Source organism: Bactrocera dorsalis, chromosome 1, assembly GCF_023373825.1.
Source record: "Bactrocera dorsalis isolate Fly_Bdor chromosome 1, ASM2337382v1, whole genome shotgun sequence".
Classification (NCBI taxonomy): domain Eukaryota; kingdom Metazoa; phylum Arthropoda; class Insecta; order Diptera; family Tephritidae; genus Bactrocera; species Bactrocera dorsalis.
Genome location: NC_064303.1, coordinates 29,133,991 through 29,152,866, shown reverse-complemented (window position 1 = coordinate 29,152,866; position 18,876 = coordinate 29,133,991). Strand labels below are relative to the sequence as shown.

General features: G+C 33.8%; 2 protein-coding genes across 6 annotated transcripts in view; one reads left to right on the top strand and one right to left on the bottom strand.

The window, feature by feature from the left end:
• Positions 1–18,211, top strand: part of LOC105223293 (uncharacterized) — a 138,700-nt gene extending 120,489 nt beyond the window's left edge. For all 5 annotated transcript variants that reach the window (XM_011200970.4, XM_049456096.1, XM_011200972.4 and 2 more), the window contains 4 exons: positions 655–751; positions 15,371–15,508; positions 16,668–17,328; positions 17,418–18,211. In XM_011200970.4, coding sequence (XP_011199272.2) covers positions 655–751; positions 15,371–15,508; positions 16,668–17,328; positions 17,418–18,016 — 1,495 coding nt within the window. In that variant the 3' untranslated portion in view covers positions 18,017–18,211. The remainder of the gene's footprint in view (positions 1–654; positions 752–15,370; positions 15,509–16,667; positions 17,329–17,417) is intronic.
• LOC105223292 (snaclec coagulation factor IX/factor X-binding protein subunit A) lies at positions 1,393–3,952 on the bottom strand. The gene is made up of 4 exons (XM_049456238.1): positions 3,492–3,952; positions 2,623–2,675; positions 1,994–2,105; positions 1,393–1,913 (listed from the first exon to the last, which is right to left on the bottom strand). Exons 1-4 carry the CDS (start codon positions 3,562–3,564, stop codon positions 1,654–1,656), a joined length of 498 nt encoding a protein of 165 aa, XP_049312195.1. The 5' UTR covers positions 3,565–3,952; the 3' UTR covers positions 1,393–1,653.
• Positions 18,212–18,876: the final 665 nt, after the last annotated feature.

Genomic DNA, 18,876 nt, shown 5'->3' with positions numbered 1-18,876 from the left:
GTTACGATTGCCGCAAGATATTTCTAGTTAAAAGCACGTAGTTTATTGGATCTTCCAGCGTTCTACTCTACGCTACGCTAGTAGGATCTCGCAGTCGCAAAGGAGCTAATTGTTGACAAGCGCATACAAAGTTCACACAAAGTCCAGAGGTTCAGGTCCAAATATGCTTGTCTCAGAGTTCCGTAACATTAAATCACAGAGCTCTATTTCATGTTGACAAGTTCGTATTAGCTTAACCAAACAAGACAAGCAGTATTAGAGTATGAACTGAGTGCTCATAAACCAATGGATTTTTTAGGAACTGAATTATCCAAGTTATATTTTCTCATAAAAGAAGTTTTCTGGTGATATTAGAGGATAAAGTAATATCAAAAGAACCTAAAAAGCTAGTTAATAGGTCTAATCACGGGAGTGTCTCTTCAGTTAAAGAGTTTAGAGTCTTTCTTGTCTGATTGTTTAAATATTTTCATTTCTTTATGTTATGCACACACACACAAATATCTCATTTTGGATGATTTTCAATAATTCTACATTTCTAATGAGAAATGTGATTCTTTTTCTATCGTGTTTTTATTGTAATTACTATCTTTTTCCACTCCTCCTTCGATCTAATTTACAATAGTAATTTCATTTCCATTTTTACCTTTTCTTCAGGTATTTTGTGCTGACACGCGATTATCTGCATTGTTTCAAAAGAGCATCCGGTTCGGCTAATGAGCGAGCCTCCGACATGGGACAATTTATATTTAAGGTAAGTTGGAGAAATTTGGCATTTATAGATATAGAGTAAAATACTTGATTGGGATTTGTACAACTTACCTGAAAATAAATAAAATCACTTAAATGCGTTGTCATAATTCTTGAAATCAATCAAGCAGGTAGCTGTCAAATTCTTATTAAACTATTTTATAGATATAGTAGATTGTATATAGAATTTGATATTGAGTACAACAGATAAGAATTTGCAAAGTCAAAACCAGTTTGGATTAGTTCAAGGTGTGGGAATATTGATTTATTAGGGTTGCATAATTTTTCTTCAGAATGACACTAATGTATTGACAATTTGAAAAGTTTAGTAAAATGTGAAATTTTTAATTATTTAAATATTTTTGTTGTAAACATTTTGGTAAACATAATGAATTCGGGATTTAAAATTTTTGCATACAATACTATTTCATTAAAAGGTGAAATATCTTGTTGGAAACAATTTACGGAACTGAGCAAATTATTAATAGATACATACAGATGAGTTCGGGATTTAAAAATTTTGCTATTTAGTCATATTTCAGAATAATTTTGGACCTATTTAACATTTTCAGGAATTTTAAAAATCTCCGGATTTTTTACATTGTCGGGATTTATGATTTTTTTTAAGAGTTCATAATTTACGCCAAAAGCTAATGACAACATATTTTCGAGATTGAAAAATTTCGGTATTATGGCAGTAATTCGGGATTAAAGAATTTTTGAAAATTACAATTTTCGATTTTAATAAAAGTTTTCTTTAAATTTTTTCGACATTAGAAGTTTTCAGGATTGCTTTACTGCAAAAAATTGCTAATTTTATACAAAATATTCTAGTTTTCAATATAATTTTTTTAATTCCCAATATTTGTACAATTATTATTTTTTTAAATAGATAGGAGTACATATTTAATGAGGCTTCTCACAGATAAAAAGATTAGGCTCATCACACGATGCATTGGTCCAGCGGCCAAAAGTCTTCAGGCCCATTAGAATGCAGCCCTTACCCCCAGGTGCTTCTTCGCGGTTATTCAGCCAATGAAAATATTCTACCGGCATCTGAACGGTGTCCCAAATGAATTTATTGGGATTTTCTAGATTGTTGCCAGATGTCCAATAAGCGAATACAAAAGGACTGTCTGGATGTACATTTTGACTTTGTAGAAAGTCTGTAATATGATTGGTGATGCAAGTTTAAAAATATTTTTCCCGTTTATAAATAAATTATAAAAAAGTTGTAACACTTTACCATATTTATATAAAAATATAATGAATTTAACCAGTTTTTCTTGTGTCTCGAAAGAAACTAGTTGCATCTGCTTGTTTTCTTTACAATATTTTTTAGCGTCTTCCCACGATTTCTGGAAATGAAAGAAGGCAAAAAAATAACGGAATAAAAGTTAAAAAGCTTAAAATCAAAAATGAACTCTGTGTGACAACTACTTAATTTCATGAATGCTAACCAAACTAGTGGAGTAACTAGTCTTGTGGTATAAAATCATTTTTACTATTATCACTAGGTACATACTTTAAATCGATGACGGGCGGGATCAGGTTTGATTTTCTCCTGAACTTTATACTACACGGACGTAAGCCCATTCAAGACCATTTCTCCAACCGAAGTTAAAGGAAATACAAAATATACAAATATACAACACCTTTCTCGAAACTCTAATTTACAAAATGTTCCGAACTTTCGCGCTCCGATAAAAAAAACGCACGCCTCGATTTGATGCGTATCAAACTGAACCAAATAAGTCAGTAATTATTTTCTCCTTAACTTGAACAACTTTTATCGTTTCAGGTATAGTAGTGTTTCGAAATTATTTAATTTTTATTTATAAAGGGTAGATAGAACTACTTTATAAGTATTCTTACCTTATCATTAACCACCAAGTAGTCGGCATCCTTATTAGAAAATTTATATTCGCCTTAAAATAAAAAAAGGAAAACGCAATTCATTTATAAATATAATTTGAGCAAAAAACGAAGCCCTCCAAAGCGCTAAAATAGTGTAACCACAGCGACCTATGACTTAACTCACTCACTTTCTATCACAATTACTTGCTGTGTTTTTTCTCTCTTTACCTTTCTCTCTGCCTGCCTATTCGCTATTTTAGATTTACACATAGACCCTTTTGTCGCTCATAGGCGGAGATATCTTCTTTTGTTACTGCCCATTTCCTCCATTCCCTTTCCATCTACAATATCAAATTTTTGTAAGAGGTGGGCACAAAAATTATTAATCAGCTGATTTTTTCCTCAATCAACCTTTTCTGAAATATAGTTATATTATATTAACCATATAATAAATTTTAAATTTTCAAATAGACGCGACGACCCGGTCCTTTCCGTTTAATTCCCTCGCCCGCACGTTTCGTTCGTGTGTGAACTGGCACTAAGTCAGCAAAACAAATTATTTATATACATAATTATCACTCTCCTTTTTTCTGTTCTTGACTTGTAATATTATGAGAGCAATCAAACAAGCTTTGCCTCCGCTAACTTTGGCAGGATCGCAACTCATGGTTGATTTGTCTAGTTTATGTGAGTATGAGCAAGACCATCTAACTCCACTTACTCTCTCCATTTTTGAATTAATTCGATAGTTGAACGGTAGTATAGATGTTTTTAATTCTTCAAAACTTTATATTTTTAGCTGAGTTTCAAGATTTTTTTACAAAAACCTATCCACAACGTAAAAGAAATTACCGAGGAATAAATATGATTTTTACATTAATATTCACCTTCTTGCGCTAAAAGACTGGCAAAATATAATACCGAAATAAACAGTTGTAATACGAAAATTTTCCACGACATAAATATTTTTTATTTATACTAAACCTATGTAGTACTTGTTTAGACAAAGATTCGAAAAACACTGAGAGATTTTACCCGCACTGCAACGCAATATTTATAATTTTTCGAGACGGTGCAACTAATATCAATAATTAGCGTTTAATTCCAATTTTTATCGGAAAATTATAAATTTTAAGGTACGGATGATAAAATATTATGATTCATAATTTACAATCCTTTGCAACTGGCCGTACGAGTAATATCTTGTACTATATGAAGAACTTTTGATTTCTTTTTCGTATGCTTTGCATGCTCCCGGGCTCTAGTGAATGTTTACTAGTTCAGACTGAGTTACTTGGCAATGAAAAATAGTTTAACATGTAGATAAAACTATTTAGACTTGATCAATAATATATGAGAGGCACGTCGATCTCTCAATCTGTTGGGGTAAGCATCTCCCTCGCCAATTCACCTAAGTATTTGGGAAATCTGTTCTATATTTTCTTGTTGCGAAGCTGTATCAGAACTGCAAAAGCTATCTACGATCTAACTAGTGGTACTTAAAATGGATGCCATCAAGAGATTTTCTTATAGTATCAAAAGTGTTTTAGCTTCATCTTATGAGTTTTTATCCATTATATTATACATGTTTTATTACCTTCTGAGGAAGAAAAACTCTTATACTGAGCAACGGATAAGGTTTGCTCTACATCAATCAATTTTATAGTCTAGCAATAGCCCATTGTGTTACATAAAAGTGCGAAGGCACGGAAATTAAATGGCACATGCTAAGGTCAGTGATTGAAATGTACATTGAAACACTCACAAAACTTAATGGAAGTCTGTCGTAAAGGAAAAATACTATGTATGTTTACCCCAAAAAAATATTAAAAAAAATAATTATTTATTTCTAGATTTTCTTTTAGATTTGTCATGTTTCTCTTGAGTTTTTATACACTAATCAGACATCTGACTAACTGGAATCATGCATTTTTGGGCATGTAGTACGTCAATTCAACAAAGTTGTATTTCAATGAAAGCTGCTGATATCGGATAATGATTGAACCGTCAAAAAATTTTTCTTTGCAAATTTTCAATAACAGAAAAACTAGACGAAATAAAATTCAATCAGGGATGGCGCAGAATCTACCATTCCCTTCTTGGAAACATCCCCTCTTAACCCTTCATTTAAACTCCCTCTCTTTTATGCTGATCTTTAAATGAAGATGAGATTTACATATAGTTTTATCTGATTGTCTTTCGGCACCCGCTGGAAGTATATAACAATTTTTCTATGGGATTTTTTTCGGTGATACAAACATGAAATGTTAAATACACTTTCAGCTTTAATTGAGCGAAATTTTCTTCGTGAAATACAAACCCAAGTCTGTCTTCATATACTACAACTAATCGCCAATTCTTTGACTAACCGCATTCGGTTTTCGAATTTTTTTGTAGTTCAAATTATACGCCAATCTATCAATCAATACTATAATGAAAAACAAAGCACTAATTCTGTACAAAAAGTAAACGAAAAATGGCAAATATTTATAAAATATTTTCGAAAGTAATCAAAACATCAAATTGGTGGCAATAACCAGCTTGTTAACAAATAGCCGTGCCGCTGTCTGCTTCCACACCCGGCAGACAACATTCTCTCGAAGCAATTTGCCCTAAAGCGTTCGCTGAGTCAATGGACCAAATGACTAATGCTTTTCTTCTGTTGCTAACAATTATAACTTTTTTCTTCTTAATCAAAATAGTTTACGAAAATATTTCGTGGCGACCTATTAATTCTACTTTTATTGGGAAATAATACTTTGGTATTAAAATAATTTATTTACGGACAGCCAAACGATTTCGCTGTTGCCCGAATTAAAAGGCTATGAATAAGAAATGTAATTAATCATTTAATGCATCAGGTTTGAGTTGTTGTTGTGGCACAGTTGTTCTCGCTATTTTCTCTTTTTATTTTTAAAGCTATTGGTATAAATTTAATGAGAGATGGCAAGGCGCAGTATTAAAAATGTTTTATTACTTGGCATGCTAATTATAAATATTGCCAGTACTAAACTATAACGAGAGGGTAGTTCGATAAAAGAGTGGCTTTATCATAGTAATAATAGCACTACTACCGACAAAAAATGTTTCAGTTCTCAGCATAAAATTGAAATGATAATCTACTTCAGAGTAGTTGCAATTTTGATACTACAAAACTCTTGACCCAGTTTGATCAAGATATAGATATGAGCTTGAATCGATATCTGAATAAGGATGAGGGAGATATTTATGAAGTAGTTCATGTACAGTTACAATTTCAATTCTTTTTAAGTTGAAAACGATTTTTACTGCAAAACCTGAAACTCTGAATTTTGTATATGCCTATCGGCTAACTCTTTTATTTTATAGAAAAGGTTTTTTTATGGAAACATTAGTAATAAAATACTAGTTTCAAAAATATTTTGACTAGAGTTTGGGATTCAAATAGGGACAAAAGTACATACTATTTATGATAACTGTAGTGCCACCTATCGGGTAGAGCTTTATTCAAACTTCTTTTAGGTGCTAGCCTCAGCTGATTATATATTTTCGCATAGTGCCTAGAGGAGAAATCAAGTGGGTTTCAAATTAGATTAGAACTTATCGGGAATACGATTGTTCAACATATTTATCTGCAACGCCAACTACGGGGAAGAGAAGTATATTTGACTCTGATCTGTCTTTCGGTATAAATTAAAAGAGTTTTTCAATAAGAGCGCTACAAACAAATTCTTTATTTCGAATGTACTTTCGATCGCATTATGTATTGAGCTCGATTTATTTTGCATGGCCACCACGGGCACGCCGATAATGCTGCAATTTTACGTCTGATATTCGTACGAAGTTCATCAATCATCTCTGGGTTGTTCACATAGACCATAGACTTGACATAGCTCCACAGGAAATAGCCTAACGACGTCAAACCCCACGACTGAGGCGACCAATTGACAGGGCCATTTCGTGAGATAACATGTTCACCAAACTTTTCGGTCGGTTTTCAATAAATCGATATTGACATTCGCTTTCTTATTGGAACCACATATTGGCAAAGTCCATATCATCCAATTCGAGCGAAAAATATTTGGTTATCATTGAACGGTAGCGATTCCCATTCACATTAAAGTGCCGGTCTTCATTATCACAAAAGAAGTACGTCCCAATGATGCAGCCGGCCCATTAATCGTACTAAACTGAAATTTTTTCGGGATGCAATGTTAACTCATGGAGTACGTGTGGATTTCTGCCTGAGCAATAACGCATATTTTGCCTAATGACGATGCCATTCAACCAGAAATGAGGCCCATCGCTGAAGATAATTTTTCGATGAAAATCTGGATCATTTTTAAGTTGTTGCTCAGCTCTATGCACGAAAATACGACAATTCTGGTGGTTAAGTGGCTTTAGTTCTAGCATCAGTTTTAAGGATGTAGACCAAGATCTTTTCGCAAAATTCGCCACAACGACGACACAGAGATGCCCAACGCTTGAGAACGACGTGTGAGAGATTGATTAGGGTCCTCCTCAATTGATGCGCTAGAGGCAACAATATTCTCAACACCACGGGCTCTTGTTTGCCTTATTGGTACGAGACATTTTCTACTGTGCTTGTGGACTCAAACTTTTCCACTAGACACTCAATTATTGATCTGACAGGACGATTAGGACGACCATAAATTGGACATAGCGCTCTTAAAGTTGAGTCCACTGACACCGAATGTCGGTAGTAAATTCTAATAATTTCGACTCGTTGTTGGATCGTTTCTCTTTCCAGAATGAAATGGCGAAACTTACTGAAGAGAAATGTCAAAAGAGCGGGAAAAAATATTGCGTCGTTTGCGGTCTACTTTTGTAGCGTCGTTTTGAAAAACTCCTTATTTTAGAGACAATTATTAACAGCAAATATATTCAGATTCTAAGGAATGGAAAAAAACAGGCTGTCTCATCAAATTGTGTTGGAAAATGATGTGTTGTGTGTTTTTACCAACGCTGAATAATTACTCTAGTTTTTGTAATTCAAAATTACCTGAAAAAAATTTAAATAAAGCCACATACGTAACTACGCAGTGAAATTGCAATTTTCCATGGCCTAATGGCTGGCCGACGACTTTCCACCGTGACTTTTGACCGCAAGCGCGTGGCTGAGCTAAACTTGGCCTCGCGGCAGCTAAGTGACGCACAAAGTGATGCGCACATAACTAAAATAGATGTGGCAATGTGTGTATGTGTATAGATAATATGTTGACTGGCTTCGCCTTCGAATTTCTCTATTACTTCTGCTATTATACATTAGTTGCCCATAACTCGAATTGTTTTCTTATCTCGCGTTCGACGTTAATGTTCGCAACTTCGTAATGCAATGTTTAGAAATTCGAAAAAACAACAACAACAATGGTAAAGACTCATGCGGAAAAAGTAATAACCAAAGTGTGAAGTAAAGCAAATGTTTTTGTTCGAACGCATGCTAACACATAAGGACACACAAGTATAACTACATACATATGTACATATTTATATACCAAATACATATTTACATTTACACAATTGTTAGTGTACAGTTCAAGCTTAAAGTTATTATCACACAAATGACTTTAGTTCGCAATAAAAATGACCTCTACGAAAAAGTTGAGTTAACGCCTTCGGGCAATTCGCATGTGTATGCTTTATCATCTTTATGTGTATGTATGTGTGTGCGTATGCATTGTGTTGTGAAGAAATCTGCTGAGTTTTTCGAAAGTTTCTCTAATTTAGCCGTAATTATGTTAAATATTTTCAGCAATTTATGGTCAATCCTCACTCTATCTTGCAATTCTCTATTTCACTCTCTCTCTCGCTCGCTATCCTATTATTACATTTATATTGCTTATGCCATTAAGAACCATTAGCAGAATTTTCCTTTTAACAACTTCATACTCATAGGCAGTAAGTACCTCAGGAGGTGTGAGGGTAGGCTGGATAATCTTTTTAGGCAATGACTTATTCAGAAAAATTCATTCCGTAGAAACGAAGACATCACTTTGAAGCACAACAACTAAAACGAATTTAAGTAATTCAAAGTCGAGCGATTCAATAAGCACTATTGATGATAACCTCAATAGACCATACCACAATCAGAGAGTACCCACAAATTATTGAAGGAAGCCTTGAATTAAGTTCTTTCTTAAGTGCTTAAGTTAGTATAGCAGTTATATAATCGTTCTCTGAATTGAACAATAAGTTAGGCTCAGTTAGGTTAGTCTGACAGGCTAATGAGCCACGTATAGACCACTTTTTGTCTTTTCGATACCAGTTTGAGTTCAGTTACAAGTTTGATGAGGAATTGTTATCCGAATTTTAACTGACTCTGTGGCCTCACTATCGATACCTCTTCCGGTCTTTCCTACAGTAAGATCTTAGATGTTTCAAGCGTAGTCTTCCCAGTGCAGGACCAGTGCAAAGAGATACTCCATTGTTTTCCTGGTGCCTTGCTATTGGCATTTCCTGCAGTCTTTTTGATCTGTCAGCCCCATTCTGCAGGCGTGTGCCGCCACTGGATAGTGATCAGTGAGTATTCCAATTACTTTCCTAAAGTTTCTTCTATCAAGTATTGGTAGGAATTCTGTTTACTTCCGATCTACTGTTTTGCACATGATTTTTGTAGTTTGCAACCTGGTAGCTCGTTCCGGCGAGCCCTTGGATTCCCCTTACCATACTTCTGTCCAGATCATCACATAGACAATGCATTAGTTTACCAATGTTGATCACATTTTCGGCTGTCTGCCGTACACCACTCTTGGCAATCTCATTCACTATCTCCTTGCCCTCGCTGTGCTTGTGACCTGACACCCTATAGAAGTGATGTCGCTTGTTTTTGGCGACATTTTCTACTGCTGCCCTCCTATAGGAAGATAACTGTTTGATTGCTGCTTGGCTGTATGTGCAGTTGATGACTGTGGAGTTATTTAGACCTTATTGCTTTTTATTGAAAAATCTCAGAAACTAAATTCCGTGAAATGTTTTTAAATTTTGAGAGTATAGAAACTCAAACTTTACATGTAAATTTCGTGATAGTTTTGGGCGATGATGAGTTTCTAAAGAGTATCCGAATTCCTTACTACCTTAATCCAACAGTTTACGGATGCCTCGTAGTTTTTCACTGATTTTTTTTTTTTTTTCAAAAAATCAATCCTATACATTTTTTTTATACAATTTTTAATAACCATTCTATGTTTTACTGTCAAAATCTTAATATGAAATTAAACAAAAATATATTATTATACTAAAAAATAAGCATATTAAAAAAGATTAAATATGAATTCCACTAGCTTAAATAACTACTAATTAATTTTTATAAATAGCGCTCTCATTGCCATCAAATTATAAGCAAATTAATTAATAGTCCAAAAAAAGTTTGAAATAAACATTCATATTTTCCCACACAAAATAGCAAAAAGATACTTACAAGAATTAATTGCACAGTTTGCAAAATTAGATCAAATGCAAACAAATTTTTATGGCGAAGTAAATGTACTTGTACTCGTATATTAATGAATATCTGCATACAGTATACCCATGAAGTATGTATATACATGATGTTGGTGGATATGAGTGTATGTACTTAATTATCCAACAATTGGCGCTTTTCCAAGTATAACTTTTTATTGCATATCGACGCAGTACTATATTTCCATGCATTTCATTACTCATAAAGCTATAATATTAATATGCTAGCAAAAACTTGGAGACTTTATGGATATCTGCTTTTCATTCATAATATTTAACTAGAAGTAGGCAATGAGAAAATTTCTTATTTTTAGAATGGTGATATGGAAATGTTTATTAATTTTTGAAAAAAAAAATTTCTTAGTGAATTTTTTCATATATACATACATATATATATATTTTTTTTTTGATAAAATATATTTTTGGCAATTAGAATTAAAAAAAAAATTTTTTATTTTTATGAAAATATTGTGTTTTTAAAATAAAATATATAGAAATATACATATATAAATTTTAAAAATTCTAAAATATAATTAAAAGTAGAATTCTTAAACCAAAAATATACTAAGAAATTAAATTTATAATTTTACTGCTAGACACTTCTTGTTTTAAAAGAGGTGAAGTTTTAAAAAACATTTTCAAAATTTATTTATTTAAATTGTTGTCCGTATATTAATAAAATATGTTTACAAAATTCTTTAAAAAAGTTCAAATATCAGATTTTCACTCTTGGAAATTTTACTGCTGTCTGATATTATTTCCGAAAATAACATATTCGTAACGCATACATTTTCTATGTTTTTAATGAATTTTACTCCTATAAATTATAAAAATCAAAAAACTTGCTTCCGAAATTTTTTTAAAGCATTACTTTTTTTTAAGAATTTCTCTCTTAGACAGACAAATTATTTTAAAAATTTTCTTAATAAATAAATTTTATTTATTTTAGAATAATTTCAAATATACAAAAAAAGAAATTTTTATTAAAAACTTCGAATATCAGTTTATAATTTTTGGTTTTTAAAAGTTTTGAGAAATTATTTTAAAATTTTTTTAGTACATAATTTTTTTTTACTTATTAAAAAATATGATTATACAAAGGTTTTTCGAAGAAAAATTTTTTAAATAAAAATTTTTAGAAAACAATATATTTCATCGTTTTTGAGCTTCAGTTTATGATTCTCAAAGGTTTTAAAAATTCTGAAATATTATTTTTAAATTTGTCTTAATAAATAGAGTCTAAAGATGTTTTTATTTATTTTTGGTCTTAAAAAATGTATTTAAAACAGGAAATATTCATTAAAAAAAAAAAATTTATATCAATTAGTGACCTTCAAAATTCTGAAGTAATAGTTTCAAACTTTTTTAAATGAATTTTAACTCATTTTTTCAATACATTTATTCATGAAATTTTAAAAATATTTTTTAAACTAAAATTTGTTTGAAAAAAAAAATACATTTTTTCTAAAAAGTATATAAAATACTTTTAAAGTTTTTGAATTTAAAAAAATATTTTTCAAACCGAAATCTTTCAAATAAGAAAAATTTATTAATAGTATTTCTTTATTAATTTTTAAATTAGTTCATGGCGCTTACTGACTTTTAAAATTCTGAAATACTATTTTCAATATATTTAATTTTTAATACATGTAGTTTTTTAAATTACCAATTTCAAACAACAGAAATTTGTTTGAAAAATAAATGTTGTTTAAAATTTTATTTAAAAATATATTATATGAATTTTAAAACTTGACTCTTATGTTGAAAATTTTCAATATCCTGAAATGTTATTTACAAAACTTTGCAAAAAAAAAATATATTCCTAATTTTTATTTGATTTATTGAAAATTGTAATTGTGTTAACTCATTTTTATATGTAATCCAAAAACAATTTTTTTAAACAAGTGTAATAATATATAATTTTACGATGCTTTATGATAAATTGCGAGTACCCCAATTCTAAAATTTCCCATTAATATTATTAATGCTACAAAAGTCAGCTTTTCATTTCAAAATTTTCAAAACCCCCAAAAAAATCACTTCTCTAACTTTCAATCATTAGTCACAATGAAATACAAATAATCAGCAGTCCCGCAGCAATTTGATTCTCACACCCCACAATATCACTGAATGTCGACACTTTGAGTAACATGCCAACTGCATTTGAAGCATTGCATAACATACCGACACATTCGCATTAAACACCATAACGTCAAAGCCTAAACTGCAGTTCTCAATCAGCAACTCAACCACTCATTCGAGACATACGCTGATTGACAGTCTGTCAAGTGGACTGGTGCAATGGTAAAGTTGCTGTTGTTGTTGTCGCAATTGATTGTTAGTGCTTCTAATGCGGCCACAGGGGAAATCAGCAATTAGTCAAATACACAAATGAGGCTGCGTGCTCGAATTATACTCGTGTTGTATATAACTCGGATGCTTGGCGGTGGGAAAATGTCGATAAAAATATAAACTAAAATTCGCGTCATTTTGAAAATTATGCTGCAGGAAATGGCATAACGTAGGCTAAGTGTTATTATTATGGAAATTCAACACCCATGTGACACTATTTAGCTGACTCTTTGTGAAGCGATTTTCATTTTTTAATACGGTAAAGAAGCTTTTGAGATTATGAGATTATAGAAAGTTATGTCAAGTCAATGTTTCGCATTTAAAAGACGCAGAGGAAAGTAAATGTTAGTAGTAAGGACCCACCTCCATTAAGAAGATTTAAAAATCACATAAATCTTCTATGAGACTTCTAAGGTTTGAAACTAAAATACTGAGGAATTTTCTGACCTTTGTTAAAACAGCGATATGTACCGACTATCTGAACACTATTGTCTGAGAAACTGGAATGCTTCGTTTTTGTGTTATTGTTCTCCGTTCATAAGATGAATAGCAGCTTTTTCATGAAATTTGTTCTAAAAAATGTCGATAGCTATTTGAAGATCTTCTGAAACCTAAACCTTTACATCAGAGCTCAACATTTGATCATCTGTTTTTATTGAAAAAAACACTTTAGATCAAAAGCCAGTTGGATAGAGAAATTCTCAAGTTCTTCTTCTTTAATGGCTCAGACACCGCTTACGTGGTTGATATTTTGGTTTTCTTTTTTCATCTCTCAGATCTTAGAAATCCAGTTGAAAAGAGAACTTCACTTCTACTTCATTTAAATAATGAGATTTATTGATTGATGGATCCTTCTCTCATGTCTAGATTTTCCCTCTTTCAGACCTTTGGCGGTATATGCCGATGCGTTTATCCACTTTAGCAGTATTACCTATATTTCAATGTATAACTATTTGGTAATACAAAACCCTGGTTATCTACGCAAAAGAGGTCTGAGAGAAGCCACTGGTGGTGAAGTCGCAAGTCTAAATGAACTAGAAAAAACTAAGAAATCTAATAACATAGCAAAAGAGAGTAACGAGAGTGTTGGGTAATTTTTGGAATACTGCACCAAACTCCGGACTCTTTAGATGGGCCTTAAACATTGAAGATATACGAAGATACAATCCTCACCGGCTTACTCCTTACGACCCTTCCTTTTGAGGAATCAGAAAGCTGATGTTTCGATTCCAATAAATACATATCTAACAATATATTTTACTTATACTAAAAACAAAGAAAAATTAACTCTCAAAATATATCCAGCGATATTTTTTACCCCCCCTATCTTTCCAAAAAAAATACATATATTTTCCATAACCCCGTTCAATTTTTCGACTTGTAAAATAACTGGAACCTCATGTTTATGTTAATAGAAGTATTTAAGCATGTGTATAATTATTAGTAATTCTACTAGACCTTAAGCTCTCATAATACTCCACTATCACGTTTCGCTTAAGACAAGCTCGACCATTGCACCACGAACAAAAACAACGCGCCCGGCAATACGTTTACAGCTTGAACCGCTAATTTTCCCAAACTACTACTGTCTTTCCAGGAAATAAATATGCATTAAAAATTTCTTAAGCATACGTGCAATATTTCCCATCTCTGCAACAAAGCCAAGCCAAACAACTAAGTCATTGTATTGTTTTCTTGTGCGCGCTTTTCCCAAGATATTACCCAATCATTAGCTGTGCAAAGCAAAACTACTGAAGAAAAAGTTAAGAAAAAACAGCAACAAAAGCGTTACGAACTGCGTAACTTCATCAGCAATTCCAATTAGGAGGCCGAAACGGCAAGCATTAAACGCCAGGTACGAGAGGCGCGTTGAAATATTTGTAATGGGTGATCCATATTCAGGTTAACTTTTAAAAAGATAAAAAATATGGTCGAAAATTGTATGACTGAGTAACTATTCGGAATACTAAATGTTCTTAACAGTTATTTGAGTCGAAATCGATATCCTGTAGTAACGTAATCTATTCGCTATGTTTCCCAGACCCATATGACAGTTTGACTCACTTGGCATTAGCCTAAACAGTTCATAGCTTATTCACATAATCTCTGTAGTACAACCCTGAGAAAGATCCTAAGGAGTGGTATTCAAGATTCCAAATTTTGTTGTATCATAATCTGTTCATTCAGTTTCCAAGACCTTGTAAAAGGTTTTTTCTAAGGTATGCGAAGTGGTGGCAACTAACGACTAAAAATGACAACGCTACTTGAATTTTCGAAAATAGATGCTCAAGTTATGCTGTCATAAGGGGACGGGATCCAACTGTCACAATCGAAATTTTCTTTTATAAAAATAAAATTGTACATTTGAACCACCCAATACTTTGTTTTCACATGTGTACACGCTGGCAATGCTCGCAGTGGGTTGGGAAAACTTCAATTTGCGCATGCGCAAAGCAATAAATCAAAATTGCAAAAATTCAGTTGATGGTACAACAAAAAAGTGTATATAAATAACAAAAACAACCAATCTGTTGAAAGAACAGCGCAAAGTGGCAAGCCAGCGGTGAATTGCAAACGGCAAACTTGCGAATTAGCGAACTCTGCAAACCGTGCAGACTGTGGCGCGGCTACGCTAATGAAGATGAACGCGTATGTAATGGCCAACGCAGCTATTAAATGGCTGTAAATATGGCAGCGTGTAAATGTATGAATGAACGAGCCCTCGCTGAATGAGATAATGAAAGACCAGTCATAACTTAACTCCCACAATTATCAAAAGCGCAACGACGGCTGGTTGCAGTGCGTGTGTGAAAGCGCATCTTGCAACATAACTGCTGGCCAAAGTTGATTGCGTGCGGGCATTTCATTTCTCCGGGAAACTATAATAATAATAATAACAATAATAAATAGGCGGTGATTTTTAATGAACTCATTTTATCTTTCTTTTCGTTTACAGGTGAAGCTGGTCGATGTGGAGAAGGTTGAATGGCTTAATAGGCGCTCGTATAGCGCTATCGGTTTGCTGTTGGGACGTGAGGGACGGATTTTATTGCGTTGCGATAACGGCTTGGAAGATTGGTTCGAGTTGTTGGAGGTGAATTGATATTTATTCTTAAAATTTAAATTTGTGGAGACAGAAAATGCCTCCGAGCGCTATCGAGTTATCTACCAGCAGGCATGAACTTAAGTAGACTTCATCAAAAGAGACATGGTACATTCCTAAAACTCAGTGAACTCCTTCGATTCTAATGTCATCGCCGACTAGTTTTGATATATCGCAGCGATCAGTGTTCCTATTAGGGCATCAGAATGTTTACGCAAGTCACTACCATCTAGGAGAATTAAGGGCGGACCATTATTTTCCGGTCCCCTTCGGTACATTTCCCTTTTCTTCAATTTCAGTGGGTCCTGAGGCATAATTTGTCTACTCTTTCGTTTCGCGAATTGGCCTGTTGCACTGTTAGGCGGTGTTGGGGTTGAGTTTACCAGGCCTTGCATACGATTCCCGGGACTCCGTCTGGTGATGGACGCGGCGTTTGCGCTTGGCGGTATTTCTGACGTTATTGGACGTTATTGAGTTTTGCACCACAAATAGTGCAATCTAGAATCAAGTGCTCAGGAGTTTCGATTCGAAGTCGTGAAATCGGTTTGAATACCAGGCACGCCTATGTTGGAATGCGACAAGTAGACTCAATTAATTTCTATTTCTCACTCAGGTTGGAATTGATTACGGGTTGCTACCCTTATCACATCACAGAGAAAATTTCCCTGTATCCTCCAGGAATTCGGCATCTTAGGGGTTTCACAGGTATTTTCTTAAACAGGCACCATTCCTGCTCCTCTCTGCGAAGCTGACAGGAGCTTTTGGCTGCTCTGTCGGCAGTATGCCTGCCCTCTTTTACTTCTTTTTACGCCCGTAGTAGTTACCGCCTTGAGAACTCCACTATGTCATCGTGCCTGACATGCTCTTCGAACAGCGTTCCTGGTTATCCAGATAGCTAAACTTTCGGCATGTCGCTTGGCCGTTCGTACTTGCGTCGGAATTTCTATTGTCCTGTTGTCGGTTTTGAATTTTATATAATACAGATGATAGCAGCTTATAAGTTTTCTTTAACTCATCATCTTTGACCGTCTTCATAATGTTAATGAAGTATTATTAAGAACTCTTGAAGAATTTTGTTTCACATACTCCCTTTCATTTATCGCTCCGTAATTTATTAAACCAAATCCATATTTTGTTGTTTCATCGCCAGGAATGCACCCTCTTCTCGAAGCAACGTCGCCACGCACTCAAAATCGCACAGGGTCCACGTTCGCGCGCCTCACTCGCCGCGCCAGTGTCACATTCCACCTTGGAATCGCAACACTTCGGTTTGGGCAGCAGTTACTCAAGTGCTCTGGAAGACTGGCTTATGACAAATGGCAGCGGTATCGGTGGACGTAATAAAATTGCTACTGGTTGCGGTTTCGGCAGTAGTGGCACTAACCCGTTCCTCTTCTCCGATTCCGTACCAGACTTAAGCGCCTTGAGCAGCGATCATCATCAACGCATCTCAGGTTATTCAACCAATCATTCGACACCACAAAAAATACCATACTCACGTCAAAACGAGAATGGTAATCATAGTCGTTATTCGAATGGTTATGCCTCGCAAAATAATTCATTCACCAATTGTCCCGGCATCGGTGGACCGTTCGACTCGCCACGTCGCATATTCATTAATAAAGATTTCTCATCAAATCAAGTAGTTGATGAGGAGGTCGATGATGATGAAAAAGTCGAATTGCGTCGCCCACATGCCTACGGTCAAGGTGGCAAGGCTAATAATGACAATGATTTGGAGAATGGCAATGTTGTGGATGGCGAATGGTTGTACCGCAAGCCGAGAGCACCAACCGATTTGCGTCATTCTGGTGAGTATGAAGCTAGTAATGGTATTGTGGAGGAAGTTTTTTTTTAATTTTTCCTTTTCTTTTTGTCTCTCCTTCTCGCTCTCTTAAAGTTCAACCAATGCTGCCTACCAACAACAATTACAATAACGCAAACAATACCACGAAAATTCCTGTTACCGATTTGGATCATTCGGCACATGATAGCGGTCTCGATACGCCACCGTCCACAAATCAACGTCCATCCAGTTATCGTGAGATCATCACTCGTACACCCGTACGCGATGCTAACGAGAGCGTCGTCCGTTCATCACACGGTAATTTGCTTAATGGCAGTTTTCGCTCAAAGCAAATCACTCATCTAACAAATAATTTGAATCAAGTAAATGCTCTCCATAGCTCACACCTGAGCGTACAGGAACGCATCTTGCAAATGCGCAACGAGGAGAATCGTTGGGGTTCATTGAAATCGGAAGCCAATCGTTATAGTCACAATGCTCTATATGATCAAAATAAGAATCCCTATCCGGAGAGCGCTAATCAATCGCCACAGCGTACACCATTCAAGAAACATTCACTCATCGGTTACGGTCGTTCAATTAGTCACGATACTAACGGCACAATGAACGGTAATTCACAGATGAAGGGCTCGTCTATATTGCGTGAACGTTTCCAGCATCCCGCTTTGGCGGCAATTAAAGCTTTTTACTAATAAATAAATACACATAACGTTTTATCGATTATTTTTCTATTACAATAACAACAATAATATTAATAATTACATCAATTATTACTATGTATGTATGTAGTAGTGGGTATGCGTTCGTTGTAAAAATAGCTAAATACTCGTAGTGAAAGCTTAAATATAATATTATATAATTATAAAAGGAATAAATATGAAATCGCACAGGGTGTTTATGATTTGCGTTTAGTAGAATTGCTGATTTAATATACGAGAAGTATTTTTCTGTGATAGTTGTCAGCGATATTGAAACGAAAATAATTTTTTAATTTTTACTTTTCCTTAATAATAGAATGCCAAAAATTTAACGTAATTACAAACGCATCAATTTACGAATAAACTTGATATTAGAAATGAATAAAACTCAATCGAAGTAAATTAGTTGTATGAAATAATAAAATATGTATTTTTTATTTACTTTGGGAAAACTGTGGTGAGTATTAAAGAAAACAAATATTTTATCTTATGTGTAGATAACATTTTAAAAATTTAGAAAACATTTCGCGATCACGAAAAAAATATTTATAAAAATTTGGAAACAAATTTATGAACCAGAAATGGCTCTTAGTAGTCCCAAAATTTCGATATTGTAAAAATGTTTCGAAACTCTAAGCCTCCAAAATATTTGACTGAAATTTTTGAGTGTACAATACTTCTAACAACCCATTGCAAATAAAGTAAAAATTGTACATTGTATTTGTAAAACTATTTAAATGATCCTGAATGCATTTCCGCAGAATTGCTACAAATCAGGTATATTGATTATTAGTATATGGTAGCGTGAAGAAGAAACGTAATCTAAGATTCGAGTAACATATCACAAATTTTGC

Excerpts from the sequence above, each read along its gene's own strand:
- LOC105223292 (XM_049456238.1), bottom strand. The coding sequence starts at position 3,564 with ATGTCGTGGAAAATTTTCGTATTACAACTGTTTATTTCGGTATTATAT. Across the intron at positions 2,106-2,622 it reads ACTTGGTGGTTAATGATAAG|AAATCGTGGGAAGACGCTAA; the intron begins GTAAGAATACTT and ends TTTCATTTCCAG. Across the intron at positions 1,914-1,993 it reads TATATTTTTATATAAATATG|ACTTTCTACAAAGTCAAAAT; the intron begins GTAAAGTGTTAC and ends ATCATATTACAG.